General features: G+C 34.0%; 1 protein-coding gene across 1 annotated transcript in view; it reads left to right on the forward strand.

Moving 5' to 3' along the window:
• Nucleotides 1-18,656, forward strand: part of ASPM (assembly factor for spindle microtubules) — a 69,162-nt gene that overhangs the window by 27,061 nt on the left and 23,445 nt on the right. The window contains exons 11-17 of the mRNA NM_001197076.1: nucleotides 1,005-1,150; nucleotides 1,241-1,326; nucleotides 1,755-1,973; nucleotides 3,311-3,518; nucleotides 3,632-3,774; nucleotides 3,881-4,009; nucleotides 9,762-9,956. Coding sequence (NP_001184005.1) covers nucleotides 1,005-1,150; nucleotides 1,241-1,326; nucleotides 1,755-1,973; nucleotides 3,311-3,518; nucleotides 3,632-3,774; nucleotides 3,881-4,009; nucleotides 9,762-9,956 — 1,126 coding nt within the window. The remainder of the gene's footprint in view (nucleotides 1-1,004; nucleotides 1,151-1,240; nucleotides 1,327-1,754; nucleotides 1,974-3,310; nucleotides 3,519-3,631; nucleotides 3,775-3,880; nucleotides 4,010-9,761; nucleotides 9,957-18,656) is intronic.

The raw sequence follows: 18,656 nt of genomic DNA on the forward strand, positions 1-18,656 counted from the left end.
TATCAAGAGTTACTTGAAAAAAGCAGTGTTGAATGATGTTGCTTTTTAGTTGATCAGGAATTCTAACTAGTTAAGAGACTTGATTTTTGTATACCAGATTTCTACTAATATTCCATGGGGGCTTGCTTTTTCTGTAGAAATGTTGATTACTATCTAGTACATAAAATACTAGTGAACTAGATGATATTAGGGGTTTGAATTTAAGTTCTAGTATATGCCTTCTTAAGATAGGTACTCAAATATTTTTACATTAATCTGGTATAGATATAACAGAATGGCTTTCAAATCTATTAAAACTCAGTTTTAGTTCATGTTATTAGCTATGTGACTATAGGCAGTTTACTAAATTTCCCTGGGCTTTGGTTTCTTCATCTGCAAAAAAAAAAAAAAAAAAAAAAAAAAAAAAAAAAAAAAGGATAATAATGCCTGATTGTAGGACTTGGTATGAGGATTAAAATAAAATAAGAAAAGAAAGCACTTGCTTAATGTGTAAAATACAGTAGCTCCTCCATAAAAATCCTCCTCCTTTCCTTTCCCTTTCTTTTTTCCTATAGAACTCTGTTGTTTTTTTCATGTGTGCATTTGTGTATGTATGTCTCTTCTTTTCTTTTCTTACATTCTGTTCATAGACCTCAAACCCCAGGCTTAAAATGAGAAATGACTCTTACTTGCCAATTATGGAGCCACAGTTTTCAGTTCATTTTTTGGGCTCTTTCTCACCTAAAATCCTTTAAATTTGAAAGATTTATGTGAGTGATAACTGCATTTAAATAAACTTCATCTTGCATTTTGTTTTGTTTTTTTTTTAAAGGAAAGTTAAGTATATTTCTTTACATGATAAAGACAATCGTGCATTGACAGATTCTTAGCATCTCAGTGTGGAGAGGCTAAAGGGAGGATATTTATGATATTTTGAGGTCTGGGTTTGAGACCCACCATTTGATGCAGGGAGCTTTTCATATATGTTTTTACATGATAATGTCATCTTAAAATTCCCTTACTAGGCGGATCATGGAACTTCTCACACGGGACTGGAATCTCTCAAAGAAACTCAGGATGCCTGCAATAAGTCGTCTTCAGAAGATGCACAATGTTGACATTGTTCTTCAAATTCTTAGATCACAGGGAATTCAATTAAATGATGAACATGGTAAAAACTGAGTAAAGATAGAACATTTTCTTCTCACCAAAAATTGATATGTAGATATATTGTGCTAACAGACTGTCTTTTCATTTATAGGAAATGCAATCCTATCTAAGGATATTGTGGATAGACACAGAGAAAAAACTCTTGCATTACTTTGGAAAATAGCATTTGCTTTTCAGGTATTGTACATTTCGTAAATTTTACACTTTTTATCAATTTTTAATATTGATTTATAAAAGCATTTTTCATCAAATAGACTGTTACTGGGATTTATTTTGTTCTGGGAACTGGGACAATTGCTTTAAATATATTTCAAATTACTGTTCACAACACCCCTGTAAGGAAGGTGCTCTCACTGCTTCGTAGGTAAGAAAACTGAAGCTAGAAGTTAAAGCATTGATAGGAAGTAGAAATGAGATTAGAACCCAGGCTTGTGTGTCCCATAATTTTACACACGACACACTATACATTAACCACTACGTATTCCATCACTTCCGCATAAACTATGTTTGCCTTTAAAAAAAAAAAAGACAATAACTAACTTCTGTGGGTTAAAAATGATACTTGAAAAACATAAATACATGTAACCCTTTTTTGTGTGTTTCAGGTGGATATTTCCCTTAATTTAGATCAGTTAAAAGAAGAAATTGACTTTTTAAAACACACACAGAGTATGAAGAAAATGTCTGCACAATCATGCCATTCTGATGTTATTATCAATAAGAAAAAAGACAACAGAAATAGTGGTTCCTTTGAACAATATAGTGAAAGCATAAAGCTGTTGATGGAGTGGGTAAATGCTGTTTGTGCTTTCTATAATAAAAAAGTAAGTGTTTTTGTTTTAGCTTCAGTATCTTTAAGTACCTTTTGGTTAAAGCCAGAATTTACTCACAAAATATTTTATTGTGTTTTTAAAATAATGTAGTTTATATATAAGCAAACTTTTCTGCAAATGAGTGAGGATGTTTTCACATACTGTATTTTATCTTAGCTGTCACCAGTTGTATAATGCATGATTTTTTTATGTATTACTAAGAAAATATACCTTAATCAGGAGTCTCAATAGGAGACATTTACACAGAACGGGCACCTAAAGATCACACCCTTATTTTAAAGGTAGATGCAAATAAACCCAGCATGCAGAAGGGGACAGTAGAGAACCTGACCACGGGGTATAAGAAGGAAGAAAAAACTCTGAGTTGAGTGTTTTGTAACCATTTGTTATATTGATACTGTATTTTTATATGAAGTATACCTTTACATGTAAATATGTGAAAATGAATAAAATATCTGATCTGGGGCAGCCCAGGTGGCTCAGCGGTTTAGCGCTGCCTTCAGCCCAGGGCCGGATCCTGGAGACCCAGGATCGAGTCCCACGTCGGGCTCCCTGCATGGAGCCTGCTTCTCCCTCTACCTGTGTCTGTGTCTCTGCCTCTTTCAGTGTGCGTGTGTGTGTGTGTCTCATGAATAAATAAATAAAATCTTAAAAAAAAAAATCTGGTGTGGATTATGAAGTCAGAAAAATGATACAGAGTACATGTTACTAAATATAATAAACTGTTATACCTTGAACAATATGGTTAGTAGAAAACATTATCAGATATATGGACAATCTTCTACATTTTAACTAAATACTAGTGAGCCACTGAAGGGTCTAGGGGAGAATGTGTTTTCATACCTTTCTCTTAACTTCTGATGTTACCGGCAATCCTTGGCATTCCTTGGCTTGTAGACACCTTACTCTAGTTTCTGCCTTGGTCCTCACATAGCATCTTCCTGTATATCTGTCTCTGTGTCTCTCTTCATATAAGGATAGGATACCAGACATATTTAGATTAAGAATCCACTGTACCCACTATGACTTCATCTTAACAGATTAAATCTGCAATAACAATATATTGTGAAATATACTGTGATATTCTGAGGTTCTAGGTAGGACATGAAATTTTTGAGGGACCCTATTTCTCCTAGCACAATAATCAAATTCTATTTTTGACATAGTATTTTATAATTGATAATTTGGCTATAAATATGGTATTATCCTAGGTGCTATCACCTAATGTGATTTTCTTAGCTACTAAGAGGAAATACGGACTATAAAACCATTAATATCTATATTACTATCTAAATACAGCTAATTAATTATCTGTTATTTCCAATTAGGTGGAGAATTTTACAGTGTCTTTCTCAGATGGCCGTGTGTTATGTTACCTGATCCATCACTACCACCCTTACTATGTACCCTTTGATGCTATATGTCAGCGTACTACTCAAACCATAGAATGCACGCAGACTGGTTCGGTGGTGTTAAATTCATCATCTGAATCTGATGGAAGCTCTCTGGATTTGTCTCTTAAAGCATTTGATCACGGTTAGCCCCATTTGGCTGAAGAACTTTTCAAGTTTTTTCTCTGCCACATCAGATTTTTGACTAGAGCTATCTAATCTCTCTCTCTTTTTTTTTTTTTTTTATTTGCCTAGTAGAAAACACTTCAGAACTATACAAAGAACTTCTAGAAAATGAAAAGAAAAACTTTCAGTTGGTTAGGTCTGCAGTTAGAGACCTTGGTGGAATACCTGCTATGATTAATCATTCAGACATGTCCAATACAATTCCTGACGAAAAGGTAAGCAAGAGTTTCTTAACTAATAATAAGAGTCTCAGAAGGTGACAGCAAGTTGCCTATTTTTCTCCATCAAACTTCTGTTTTCATCTCTTCTGTTTTCTCTTAGGTGGTTATCACTTATTTATCATTTCTTTGCTCAAGGCTTTTGGATCTTTGTAAAGAAACAAGAGCTGCTAGACTTATACAGACAACTTGGAGAAAATACAAACTAAAAACAGATATGAAACGCCATCAGGTACTCCCCCAAAATGAAAACACTACAATGTGAATTATACGTCACAAAATACCAGTTGATTGATTCTCGTTATGATTTTGACATTTTAATGATTTGTGAAGTTATTGCCATAATATTGACAATTGCATGTATTTTGAGTTGGGGATGGGCGTTTCTCCTGACTCTTGATGTTTCCTTCACTGGATATGTCAGTTTTCCAACCACTGTCCCCTGGTTTGCGCAAGGGGAGGTAAAATGACTTACCCCTTTATGAATTTGTGAAAGTAAACTGAGGATACCTGACTTAGCTTTTTTCTTCTTGGAATCTAACCCATCTCTGGAACCAGGAGTTTTCCATGAACTTTTTATGCTGTGTTGTGGGAGCCTTGATCTTGGTGCTGGAGTGCCCCTTGGGTCTGGGTGTCAGTATCTGATTTGTAGTTCAGTTAGCCAGCTCTTTTTGTCTGTCTTGAAACTTTTCCTTTGTATCCTTTATTAGTTTAAAAGTGGTAGTTTGGTTTCTGTTGTTTTATTTCTCAAAATGTTTGTCTCTCTCTCTCACACGAATAAATAAATAAAATCTTAAAAAAAAAAAAAAAAAAAAGGGATCCCTGGGTAGCTCAGCAGTTTTAGTGCCTGCCTTCCGCCCAGGATGTGATCCTGGAGTCCTGGGATCAAGTCCCACGTCAGGCTCCCTACATGGAGCCTGCTTCTCCCTCTGCCTGTGTCTCTGCCTCTCTCTCTCTCTCTCTCTCTCTCATGAATAAATAAATAAAATCTTAAAAAAAAAAAAAAAATGTTTGTGACCTGGGCACAGGGAGAGGTATGTTTGTATTATTTCCCTTTGTGATCCCTATAGTACAAAATTTTGCATTAATGTAAGCATTTCTTTTTAATTCTGAGAAAAATATAATTTTTAACCATCTCTAAAATGGTCTCCTTGCTCAAGTTGAACAAACTATTTTAATCTTTTTTTTTTCTCTCTACTCTTCCCACTAATGATCCTATTCACTTATTTGGAAAAAAAATCAAAATAAACAGCCATACTTGATACATTTATTAGATATTTCAGAAATCCTTTCCATCTGATATTGCTCAATTTTGAGTTACCATGCATTTATAATAGAGTTCTTAATAACTATAAAATAGCTACATTTTGACAACTCTTGAACATACTATGTATTTTGTTATAGTTTATCAAACTCAGAAATAACACTAATTGAAATAATTTGCTCTTACCATACTCAAACTCTTGGTAGTAACTTTTGGGAAATAGGCAGTGGCTTATATGGTTTTTTCTGCTACCAGACATTCTTTGTGCCGCCTTTTTGCCCCTTGTCAGAATCTACCTCCTTGCCCACATATCCTTTAGAGGATAACTTTGTAGGAAAATTGCTTTAGGAGAGTTTTCAGCAAAGACTCTTTCCTGGTTGGTCCTCAGATTACTTCACTAATTCTGTTTATATGAAATTAAATGAGAGATTTAAAAGTCCCATGAAACAGGGATGCCTGGATGGCTCAGCACCTGAGCCTTTGGCTCAGGGTGTGATCCTGGGATCCAGAATCGAGTTTCCCATCAGGCTCCCCACGGGGAGTCTGCTTCTCCCTCTGCCTGTGTCTCTGCCTCTGTGTCTCTCATGAATAAATAAAGTCTTTAAAAAAACAACAACAAAAAAAAACCTAGAAAACCTTTTAAAATAAATAAATCCCGTGAAATGGATATTTATCAGAATTGGGGGGGAGGGTGAATGAAATCTGCTTTCTTTTCTGCTCAGGATAACTTTAATAAGATGTAAACTGTATAGATTTCTTAGCTCTTTGCTGGTGAGATCTCTTTTCCAGATTTATTTATTTGGTCTAGGTAGTAGCAGTTTCCTTGTTTCTTAAAGACCACTGCTTTTCTCTTTTCTCCAGGGGACCATGCTCCCTCTCTTAAACAATTAAACTAACATCCAATGATGTCTTTTCATTTGCTATCTGGGACATTAAGCAATAGGTTCCCTATATATTCTCATAGAAATATTATAAGCTAATAAATATATAAATATTAACTTCAGACAGCTAATTTTTCAGGTGTTATATTTTACTTTCTTGTTATTGTTATAATTCATATAAACTATCCATGGAGAATAGACTGGCTCAAGTTCTTGTAGTGACAAGTGAAAATTGACTAATGGCCCAATTACCTAACAAATGAAGCAGGATTATCCAAGGGTATTCCAACACATTCTACCTTTTAGTTCTCCCTGTCAAAGAGTAGGCATAAACTGTAAAGCAAAGTAAATCCCTGTATGTGGCCCATATACAAGGTAAAATAAAACAAGCTTGTGACACATTGGCTTAACGACATAGCATTAAAAATGTTGACGTGCAGTCTAATTTAGAGAAAAAACATGACTGTCAGCATTGGAACTTTTACCATCAGTTTATCTAAGTTTTCAAACAGTTGCTAGTTTTTGTAATATGTTTGCCTCTTTGGATTTATCTACTTTCCACCTGTAGCTTCTTTAATGTCACATAAAATTGTTCCATTTTAGTTTACTTAAGATTGAGATTGTCTTAAGTGTTAACTTACCTTAGCCTACTATAAGAATGCCCCTTGCCCCTAGAAATTTTTACTCAAATGCAACTTTTGACTCTTTTTTTTTTTTTAACCTAATAGGAAATGCTTTTTTTTTTTTTTTTTAAGATTTATTTATTTATTAGAGACACAGAGAGAAGCAGAGACATAGGCAAACGGAGAAGCAGGCTCCTCTCAGGGAGTCCGATGCAGGACTTGCTCCTGGATCCTGGGATCATGCCCTGAGCCAAAGGCAGACTCTCAACCACTGAGCCACTCAAGCTTCTCAAATCTTCAGAAATTTTTTAACTTGCAAAACTAAAATTATGCTCCTTAAATAACTCTCCACTTCCTCTTCCCCCTAGCCCTGGTAACCACCATTGTACTTTCTATAAATTTTACTATTTTAGATACCTCATATAAGTGAAATCATGCAATATTTGTCCTTTTATGACTGAATTATTTCATTTAGCTTACATCCTCAAGGTGCATCCATGTAGCATGTGGAAGAATTTCCTTCATTTTTAAGGCTGTATAATATTCTGTTGTATGCATAGATCACATTTAGTTTATCCATTCATCTTTTGGTTATTCCCACCCATGGGTTCATGTGAATAATGCTGCTATGATTATGTGTGTACCTCTTTGAGACCTTGCTTTCAGTTCTTTTGAATATATATCCAGAAGTGGGATTACTGGATCTATGGTAGTTTCATTTTTAAAAGTTTTTAAGAAACTGCCATACTATTTTCCATATTGGTCACTATGCATTGCATTTTACAGTCTCATCAGTGATGCACGAGGTATTCCTGCCAGTACTCCTTAACCTTAATGAGATACCTCATTGTGGTTTTGATTTGCATTTCTCTGACAATTAGCATTGTTGAAGATCTGTTCATTTGTGTGTCATTTGTATGTCATCTTTGGAGAAATAGCTTTTCCATTTTTAGATCAGGTTATTTGATTGTTTTGTTGTTGAATTATAGGAGTTCTTTATACATTCTAGATAGGAGTCCCTTATTAGATATATGATTTACAAATTTTGTTTTTCATTCTATAGATTAAGTTTTCCCTCTGTTGATTCTGTCCTTTGCTGAACACATTTTTTAAAAATGTTGTTGTTATCCCACTTGTCTATTTGCTTTCTTTCGTTGCTTGTGCTTTTGGTGTTATCCAATAAATCATTGCTAAATATGAAGTTTTTCTCTATTTTCTATAAGTAGTTTTATAGTTTTGGGTCTGACATTTAGAACTTTAATCCATTTGAAATTTATGTATATGGTATAAGAAAAGGGCCTAACTTCTTTATTTTGTATGTGGATATCTACTTTTTCCAGCATCTTTTATTATAGAGACTCTTCTCATTGAAAGTTCTTGGCAACCTTGCCAACGATCTTTTATCCACAAAATGAGAGGTATTTCTGGGCTCTCTCTTCTATGCCATTGGTCTGTATGCCTGTCTTTATGCTAGTACCACACTGATTATTGTACCTTTGAAATATGTTTTGAAATTGTGGATGGAGGGAGTGGTTTTAATTTGGATATCTGTAGCCTTAAAGGCCATAATGCTTCATAGGGGCACTGACAGTGATGTTCAATGGCTTAATCAACTTGGGCATAATTTCTCAGCCCAGTTTTAGAATTGTCTAGTCTTTTTTCACTTAGAAGTGATCTAATATATGACTCACCATTTTGTAGTATTTGTTTCAATCTCTTAACTACATTTTTCCTAAAAAAAAAACAAAAAAAAAAAACTACATTTTTCCTTAGAGTGGCTGTGTGATCCCTTCCATAGTTGAATATGTTCCCATACTGTGCAGTTTTCATTCACAGATAACAACAACTGATTAGAACTAATAATTAGCATCGATAGCTAATGTCTGTGTAGAACCCATCCTTGATGGTGAGCTGTCCCAGATAGCTACATAAAGGGTATCAAACATGCTTTAAAATTGTTCTTTCCACCAGAAGGAATAACTTATATTCTAGTGTCCAGTTCAGATAACTAAAACTATAAATCCTACCTTGGAGAGTATGACAAAGTGATTGCCCAGTTCAAATACTGCCTACCCTACCAGTGAACTGACAGTCTACTTGACTTCTCTCAGTTTCCCCATAGTCATAAAAGTGGTACGTGTTCATCTGTTCTTATGGTTGTGTAAGATTTAGATGAATCATTCATAAAGTGTTTAGAATGGTGCCTGATGCCTAGTAAGTATTTAACCTATGTTGTTTTTCCTAGTAATTCATTATTAGAAGTGACAGACATGGAGATGGGTAGAGTACTAGCCTATAGTTTTCCCAGGGCAGGTAGCTCCTGTTCGGTCAGCAGTCTCCATGCCACTTCTCATAACCCAATATTCTGTTGTCTTTCTTGAGTGTCTGTGCCTTAAAACCATAATGTATTCTATGCTAAGAGGAAATATTTTATTGCTTCTCCCTTTTTGTTCATTCCTTTGTTCAAATTATAACAAAGTAATGCTACCTTATATTGTAAGGCATTTTGTTTATTTTAGGGTCTCCTTTTTTCTTTTTTATTTCCCTGTATGGTCCACCCCTTTTTTCAAAATCAGGCATGAATTCTCTGGGCCATAATCTGAGAAATATACCATATTTAAATTGCCTTTATATTGATTATTAAGGACCTGTGATATATCAAACATGTCTGTGATCTTTTATTTTAGGATTATATTTCCTAGGAATTTTTCTTTAATCATATAAATATGTATGCATGTCCACCAGCAGACCTTTTAACATTCCTAGAAGTATCTATACTCCAAAGATGAGCATATCTTAAGTCTCGGGGTTGTTTTCTTTTCAGGATCAACTTGATTAATATTTAATAGATGAGGGTATTATGCTGAGTGAAGTAAGTCAGTCGGAGAAGGACAAACATTATATGTTCTCATTCATTTGGGGAATATAAATAATAGTGAAAGGGAAAATAAGGGAAGGGAGAAGAAATGTGTGGGAAATATCAGAAAGGGAGACAGAACGTAAAGACTGCTAACTCTGGGAAACGAACTAGGGGTGGTAGAAGGGGAGGAGGGCGGGGGGTGGGAGTGAATGGGTGACGGGCACTGGGTGTTATTCTGTATGTTAGTAAATTGAACACCAATAAAAAATAAAAAAAAAAAAAATTTAATAGATGACTTTCTTACAAACTTAAGTAACTAAGCCTTGTTTTATATTTGCTTTTTTTTTTTCTTTAAGGAGCAAGACAAAGCTGCAAGAATTATTCAATCAGCTATAATCAATTTCTTAACAAAACGGCGATTAAAAAAGGAGATCAGTGCAGCATTGGCCATTCAGAAATATTGGCGAAGATTCTTAGCACAAAGAAAATTATTAATGTTAAAAAAGGAAAAACTAGAAAAAGTTCAAAATGAATCAGCATCAATTATTCAGGTATAGTATCCTGGATTTTGAATTTAAAAAGTTTTAATATCATTTTTAAGGAAGAAAGTAAAATATAATGAAGTTTTCAATTATATATTAGACTTTCAATTTTTTTTGGTACTTGAACAAATACTTAATACCTTCCAACTACCTCCAAAACTCTATGTTCAGCATAAGACTCAAACAAATTGAAATGCTTCCTTTGCTCTGAAGTCTAATTCTTTACCTCTTCTGTCTTCTTTGTTTTATATTAGAGGTTTGTAATCTTCTGCTCCATGGTACATGCTGACATACTATACCATTTTACTTTGTATATCCACAAACTCTAACCAAGCTCTTTGTTTAATCTTTACTATATGCCTGGAAACTTATTTGGGATAAATGTGCACATTTTCCTCTGTAGCCCACTTAGTTACATGTAACAAAATATTACCTATAATCTACCCAGAATGCCTATGTTAGTTTTCTACTTAGCAAAAAATTTTTAACGTTATCTTACTTTGCATAGTAGACGTATTCCTTCTATCTGTTTTTGATATTAGATTCCATTTTTATAACATCAGAGAGGTGTACTATTTAAATTTACCATATGTAAATGTCATTGAAACTTCACCCCATAATTTTATCTATTTTATTAATTTGAAAATTTTTGTGTCGGACTACTACTATCAGTAAGTGAAGGATTCTGATTTAATAAATTATCTTTTTTGAACCTCTTTTAATGTAAAATATTACACATAGAAAATTGCACAGAACACAAATGTAGAGCCTGATAATTTTTCACCAAGTTAATACCCATGTAACCATCACCTACGTCAAGAAATAGAATATTGTCATCTTCTCAACAGACTTCACCCTCATCCATAACCATTACTCTAATGTATGCCTTTTTTTCTGTACATCTTTAAACAGTATAATTTTGTCTTGCCTGTTTTTTGAATTTTACGTAGATAGGTTCAAACAATGTAAATTCTTTTATTCTATTCTACATTATTAAATTTGTGAGATGTATTAGTGTTGAGTGTAACTGTGGTCTAACTTTCATTCTATAATATTCTGTAATATACTTTATCTTTTCTATTGTTGATGAACATTTGGCTTCCCAGTTTTGATCTATTATAAGCAATGATCACTTCTATGAATATGCCTTTTGGTATAAAATGTACACTCTGATATTTACCTATGAGTACAATTGTTTGTTTTTGAGTATGTATATCTCCGTTTTAGTAGATATTGCCAAAAAAATTGTAAAATAGTGATAGCACACACCAGCTGTTTATGAGCATTCATGTAACTCCATGTTCAGGTAAATACTTGGAAATTGTCTTTTTAATTTTAACTATTCTGGTGGTTGTGAGGTAGTATCTTGGAGTAGTTTTAATTTGCATTTTCTTGATAATGATATTGGACATGTTTTTAAATTGGAAATCTCTTGCTAAGTGTTAGTCTTTTTTTTTTTTTTTTTTTTTTTTTTTCATTTCAATTGTTTGCCTTCATGTGGATTTGCAAGAGATGTTGAACATTCTGGATTTTAGCCCTTTGTTGGATATGAGTGTTACAAATATCTTCATCTCAGACTGTGATTTACTGTTTTATGAAATGAAAATTGTTAATTTCTATTATGGCTAGTGGTATTTTTGTGTACCATCTAAGGACTTTTTTCTTAACCCAAGGCCTTGAAGATATTCTTCTACATTATATTTTAAAAGCTTTAATGTAATGTCTTTCACACTTAATTCCCTCCTGATTTGTGTTAGGGACCTATTTTTTTTTTTAATCGATGGATGTCCAGTTGTTTCAGTCAATTTACTGAAACAATCGTCCTTGACTCATTACTGTGCACCTTTAGCATACATCAAATTTTCTTATATCTATGCTTCTGTTTCTAGAATTTTTTTCTGTATCACTGTTCTTTTTGTTTCATCTTTGGGTCTTGTACTTTAGCTTTACATGAAATCCAGATATCTAGTAGGTAAGTCCTCCTTTTGCTTTTTAAAGAAGTTTTTAACTATTTTAATTCTTCTACATTTGCATAACATTTTGAATCTGAAGTATAAAAGTGTTGGAATTTGAAATTTAATAGGTCAGTTTAGTTAGAATTGGTATCTTTAAATACTGAACATGGTATCTGGTCCCTATTTATTTAGGTCTTGTTTAAGTATCTCCTAATAAGGTTTTATGATTTGATGCAAGAGGTCACAAGTATTTTTGTTTTTATGTATATATTTTTTAAATTTAGATTTTAAAAAATTTTAAGTGAACATAATTAAATTTTTTTTTTTTTTTTTTTTACATAATTAAATTTTTAAGTTTTAAATTAGCACTCAGTAAAATAGTCTTTTTTGGTGTGCAACTCCATAAACTAAATACATGTACATATTTATGTAATCACTACCTCAGTCAGTTTATAGAACAGTTCCTTCACCCAGAAAACTTCTGCATGCTGTTTCTTTGTGGTCATTCCTCCTGCCACACTCAGCCCCAGGAGACCATAACTCCATTTTCTGTTACCATAGTTTTGCCTTTTTGAGATTGTCACATACATGGAGCCATAGAGTATGTAACCTTTTGGGACTCACTTTTTTTCACTCAGCATAATACCTTTGAAGCTCTGCTAAGTTACATATATCAGTAGTTTGCTTTTATTGCTGAGTAGTGTGGAGGTGCCACAATTTGATGAGACATTAACCGCTTGGGAGATATCTGTGTTGTTTCCAGTTTTGAGTCATTTCATTTCTTTAAATATTTATGATCAGGATTGCTGGGTCATTTGGTAAGTATGTGTTTAACTTTATAAGATACTGGCAAACTGGGGATCCCTGGGTGGCTCAGCGGTTTAGTGCCTGCCTTTGGCCCAGGGCGTGATCCTGGAGCCCCGGGATCGAGTCCCGTGTCGGGCTCCCTGCGTGGAGCCTGCTTCTCCCTCTGCCTGCGTCTCTGCCTCTCTCTCTCCTATGTCTATCACCAATGGATAAATAAAATCTTAAAAAAAAAAAAAAAAAAAGATACTGGCAAACTGGTTTCTAGAGTGGCTGTACCATTTTCTTTCCCACCATAGTGCATGAGAGTTCTCATTGCTCCACATCTTCCAATGTTGTGATGTCAGTGTTTTTTAGCCATTCTGTTAGATGTGTAGTGGTATCTGATCTTGGTTTTATTTTGCATTTCCCTAATCACTGATGATGTATATGTTTTCAAGTGCTTAATTGCCTTCAGGATTATCTTCTTTGTGAAGTGTCTGTTGAAATCTTTTGCTTATTGTTGTAATCTCTTACTGAGATTTAAAGTTATTTCCATATCCTTTCCATATTCTTTGCCAGTGATTTGCAATTATTTTTTCCTAATCTATAGGCCTTTTCTAGGAAGTTTCTTCATCCCAATCTTGGTAAATGCTCTGTGTACTTAAAAAGAATGTATATTCTGTTGTTAATGGGTAGACTGTTCTGTAAATGTTAGATCTATTTGGTTGATGATGTTTAGGTCTTTTATATCTTGACTAATTTTCTCTTTGCCCTCTGAGTAAAAGAATAAACAATGTTCAGATCTCCCAACTGTAATAGGATATGTCTTTCTCCTTTCAGTTCTTTGTTTTATCATCATATATGTTGAAGCTCTGTTGTTAGGCACATGTACCCTTGAAATTGATGAGTTGGGTCTTTTATTATTATGTAATGTTGTTTTTTATCCCTCGTAGTTTTCTTTACTCCGAAGTCTACCTTGCTTGCTGTTAGTATAACCACCCTGACTTTCACTGTACTATCAGCTGCAGGGTATATATTTTTTTTTTCCTTTTGCTTGTTAATTACTTACATGATTATGTATGATGTGAAGTCTAGACAGCATTTAGTTTTTATGTTTTGAAAATCTCTGTCCTTTGATCAGTGGTTTAGGCTATTTATATTTCAAGCATTTATTGATATATGTGAATTTAGCTCTATCATTTTACTGTTTCTGAATGTTTCCATTCTTTCGTTTTTCCCTTTCTGCTTTCATGGCTTTTCAGTTCTTTGAACATTTGATAGTGTCACACTTTAGTCTGTTTTCTTTCTGACTATATCCCTTTGTACATGTTTTATTGTTGCTGTGTGTGATTGCTCTAGGAGTTACAGTGTATGTAACTTTTAATCCACTTAGAATTAATATTTTATTACTTTAAGTTGAATATAGAAAACTTACCACTATCTAAGTCCCTTTGTGTCCTGTTGCCCACTTTTATGTTTAGTTGTCTTGTCACTGAATCTACATACAATTAAAATCACATCAAGGAGTGTTACAATTTTTGCTTTCAATCATAATAAGTTTTTTAAACACATGAGAATAATCTATGCTGTTAATGCAGGCATTTATCATTTCTATTGCTTTGCTTTATTTTTTTGTATTACATTTTTTTTTTACAATTTATAAACCAACAAGGATACATTATTATTAACTAAAGTCCATAGTTTACCTTAGGCTTCACTGTTTATGTGGTGGTGTTATGTGTGTTTGATCAAAATCCTATCCTGAAAACCTCTAGACTCCACCTATTCATTCATCCCTTACTCCTCTTCACAATTCCGAGCAACCCATGATTTTTTTTATCGTCTCTGTAGTTTTGTTTTTTCCGAGAATGTCCTGTAGTTCAATTCCATCAGTATATATGCTCTTTTCAGATTGGTTTCTCTCTTAGCAATATGCATTTAAGTTGATTTTATGTCTTTTTTTGGTTTGATAACTTACATGTTTTTATTGATGAATAACATTCCATTATAGGATGTACCTCAGGACTTTTTTTTATCTATTGACCTATCAAAGGATATCTTGGTCGCTTCTGATTTGGGACAATTATGAATAAAGATGTTATAAACATCTGTGTACAGGTTTTTCTGTGGACATTGGTTTGCAGCGTCTTTGGGTATGTATCTTAGAGTGGGATTGCCTGATCATGTGATAAAACTAGGTTTATAAAAACAAAAAACAAAAGAACTAGGTTTGTGAGAAATTGTCAAACTGTCTTCCAAAGCATCTGTACCATTTTGCACTCCCACCAGCAGTGAATGAGAGTTTCTGTTGCTCCACGTCATGGCCAGCATTTGGTGTTCAGTATTTTAGATTTTAGTCGTTCTAATAGATATATATTGGCATCGCATTGTTTCAGTTTGCAATTCCCTAAAATGCTGTATGATGTTGAGCATCTTTTCAATGCTTATTTGCCATCTGTATGTCTTCTTTGGTGATATGTTTGGATCTTTTGTTCATATTTAAAATTCTTGTCCATTTTTTATTATTGAGTTTTAAGGGTTTTTATATATTTGGATTCATACCCTTTATCAGATATGTATTTGGCCAATATTTTCTCCTAGTGTATGGCTTATCTTTTTGTTCTATTAACAGTTTTTCACAGAGAAGAATTTCTTTTTCTAAAGATTTTATTTATTTATTCATGAGACACAGAGAGACAGGCAAAGAGAGAACTAGGCTCCTTGCAGGGAGCCCAGTGTGGGACTCGATCCTTGGACTCCAGGATCACGTCCTAGGCCAAAGACAGGCTCTCAACTGCTGAGCCACCCCCCAGGTATCCCCACAGAGCAGAATTTTTTAATTTTAATGATGCCTGACACCAACTTTTTTCTTTCTTGGATTATACTTTTGGCATTATATCTAAAAAGCCATTGCCAAAGTCACTTAGATGTTCTGTTGTTACTTCCTATACATTTATGATTTTACATTTTACATTTAGATCTCTGATTGATTTTAGTTAATTTTTATGAAAGGTTAAGAGCCAGTGTTTAGATTCATTCTTTTTCATATGGTTGCTGCTTATTCCAGCATAATTTTTTGAAAACAAATTATCCTTTGTCTACTCAGTTGTTATCCCTTTGCCAAAGATCAATTGACTATGTTTTATGGGAACTGGGTTCCCAGTTCCATTCTAGTGATTTATTTGTTAGTTTGCCAATACCACACTGTCTCAATTACTATCGTCTTAGAGTAAATTTTGAAGTTGGATGATGTTAGTCTTCCAGCTTTCTTCCTCTTTAATGTTTGCTGTTCTGGGTCTCCTGCCTCTCCAAATAAACCTTAGAATCAGTTTGCTGATATCCACAGGGTAATTAGGTGAGATTTTGATTGAGATTGCATTGAATTTATAGATTTAGGAAGAACTGACAGCACTGAGTCTTCTACCCATGAACATGATACATCTCTCCATTTATTTAGATCTTCTTTGATTTCTTCCATTACAGTTTTATAGTGTTCCTCCTACAGGTCCTTTGTATATTTAGATTTATTTTGAAGTATTTCTCTTTTTTTGCTACTAATGTTAATGGTGCTATATCCTACAAATTTACTGTGATTGTTTATTAGTTCCAGGAGGGTTTTTTTTGTCATCTCTTTGGATTGTCTGCATAGATGATTGTGTCACCTGTGGACAAAGAAAGGTTTATTATTTTTGTCTCTTGTATACCTTTTATATCCTTTTCTTATTACATTAGCTGGGACTTCTAGTAGATGTTGAATAGGAGTGGTGAGGATACATCTTTGCATCATTCCAGATCTTAATGGAAGAGCATCTAGTTTCTCACTGATGAGTTTGTCATTAGTTGTAGATGTTTGACTACATGTTCTTTATCATATTGTGAAAGTTCCTCTCTATTCTTGGTTTGTTGAGATATTGCCTTTTGAATCATTTTTCTTTTTCAGCCTAGATAATTTGTATTGATCTTAAAGTATATTGATTCTTTTGTTTATCATCTGCTATTGAGCTATTCCAATGAGATTTGGTTTGTTTTTTTCTTTTAATTTTGATAATTGTGTTTTTCAGTTCTAATATTTCCATTTGGTTCTTAAACGTGTCTTTGATGTTTTTACTGATACTTTCTATCCTTCCATTAGTTTCAATATTTGGAACATTTTTACATCTGCTGTTTTAAAGTCTTCGTTGAGTAATTCCAGTGTCTATTGGCATCGGTTGAATGTCTTTTCCTACACAGGTTGAAATTGTACCTGTATTTTTTTATGCCAAGTATTTTTTAATTATATACTGAATATTTTAAACATTATGAGAGATTTTTTGTTTGTTTAAATACTATGTGAATGTTGGTATTTTAGTTTCATGAAGTAATCTGCTTTGTTGGGCTCAGGCCACAAGTTCTTATCAGCCTTCTATGGGTATGGCTTCCACATCAACATTTCTTTTTTAAAGCATTTACAGTGATATTCGTATCAGTCACATGTGTGTATCAGCAAATGGCCAGTTTGGGATCTAGGCAGTCATGTGTTTCTTAATTCAGTACTCAAAGGCTAATCTGCTGTCAGACCCATGTGTACTCAGCTTAGTGGTAAACCTAAGAATTCATAACAAGAGGGATTGCTTTCCTGAGCTATCCCTTCTCTCCAATCCTCCTGGGACTCTCCAGGTGTTTTTAGGGCTGCCCTGTTTGGTTCTCTGGCCAGAAAGGTGGTAAACCTTTGATTACACTGGTGTGCTGTGTTCTTTCTGTGACTACCCATAGCCAAGAGCAAGCAGAGACTCTGTATCTTTAGTAAGAGAAAATACAAAATATGGCAAAGGTTATGGAGATAGGGAGAAATGAAGAATTGGAGTGATGAAAGCAATCTGCCACAGGTATCTTTGGTAGAGTAAAAATAATAAATACAAATAAAGTAGCACTTTATTTGGTTTAAAATCTAGGCCCAATACCAATACTTGGTACTTGCTTGATGACTTTACAAAAAGTTTTACATCATAAGTTTTCTTTTCTTTACATGAGAAAAGAATGCTAACTTATTGTGTTTTGTGAGAATTCAATAAGAAAATTATACATAATGCTCTTTAGTAAAAGCTATTTAAAGACAGCAGTGCTGCTAAAATCTCTACTGCAAGGAGAGGCAATGAACTTCTCTTTCATGATCCATATCAACACTGATTAACATTTCAGTAACAGAAACTGGTAGCAGTATTCAGAATAAATGATTATCAAAATACAAAATGAGCTATCCATATTGAACCTTTAAAGGTATGAGTTTGAAGGTTTCACAAACGAACACCTAGGGGGGAAGAAAGAAAAAGAATGGCAACTACATCTCTGGACAAGTATTTGCTTTACTTTTCCCTACTTTTTAAAGGCAGCTTAATAAAATACTTTACATTTGCATCAAGCTTAAAGTTTTCTTTCTTTTTTTAAAAAAAGGAGATTTTATTTATTTATTCATGAGAGACACAGGCAGAGAGAGAAGCAGGCTTCCAGGAGCCTGATGCAGGATTCAGTCCCAGGACCCTGGGATCACAACCTGAGCCATAGGCAGATGCTCAAGCACTGAGCCACAGGCAGATGCTCAAGCACTGAGCCACCCAGGTGCTCCAATCTTACAGTTTTCAAAGTTTTCAATTTTGCTTTAATACACTTAAATGTAGTTGGACAAATGTTCTGGTTACTTACACATCTCTTCATAGTAATGTGCCTTATTTCTCCTTATTTCTCATCAGCCTGAAGAATAGGAACAAAACCACAATGGACACATAGTAAGGAATAGGCAATATCTGTTAGGAAAAACTTAGAGGGTTCCTAACTCTCTTCACCCTGGATAGGTGTGCTTGCTCGAGGCACCGTTGCATGACAATGGGTATAGTGCTATAGGAGACAGAAGTACCTAGCCCCTATACTGTTTTACTTATATGTAAGGGAAAGTAAGCTGTGATAGGGAATTCTCTCCCCACCTTTGCCCTAA

Source organism: Canis lupus, chromosome 7 (genome assembly GCF_011100685.1).
Source record: "Canis lupus familiaris isolate Mischka breed German Shepherd chromosome 7, alternate assembly UU_Cfam_GSD_1.0, whole genome shotgun sequence".
Lineage (NCBI taxonomy): Eukaryota > Metazoa > Chordata > Mammalia > Carnivora > Canidae > Canis > Canis lupus.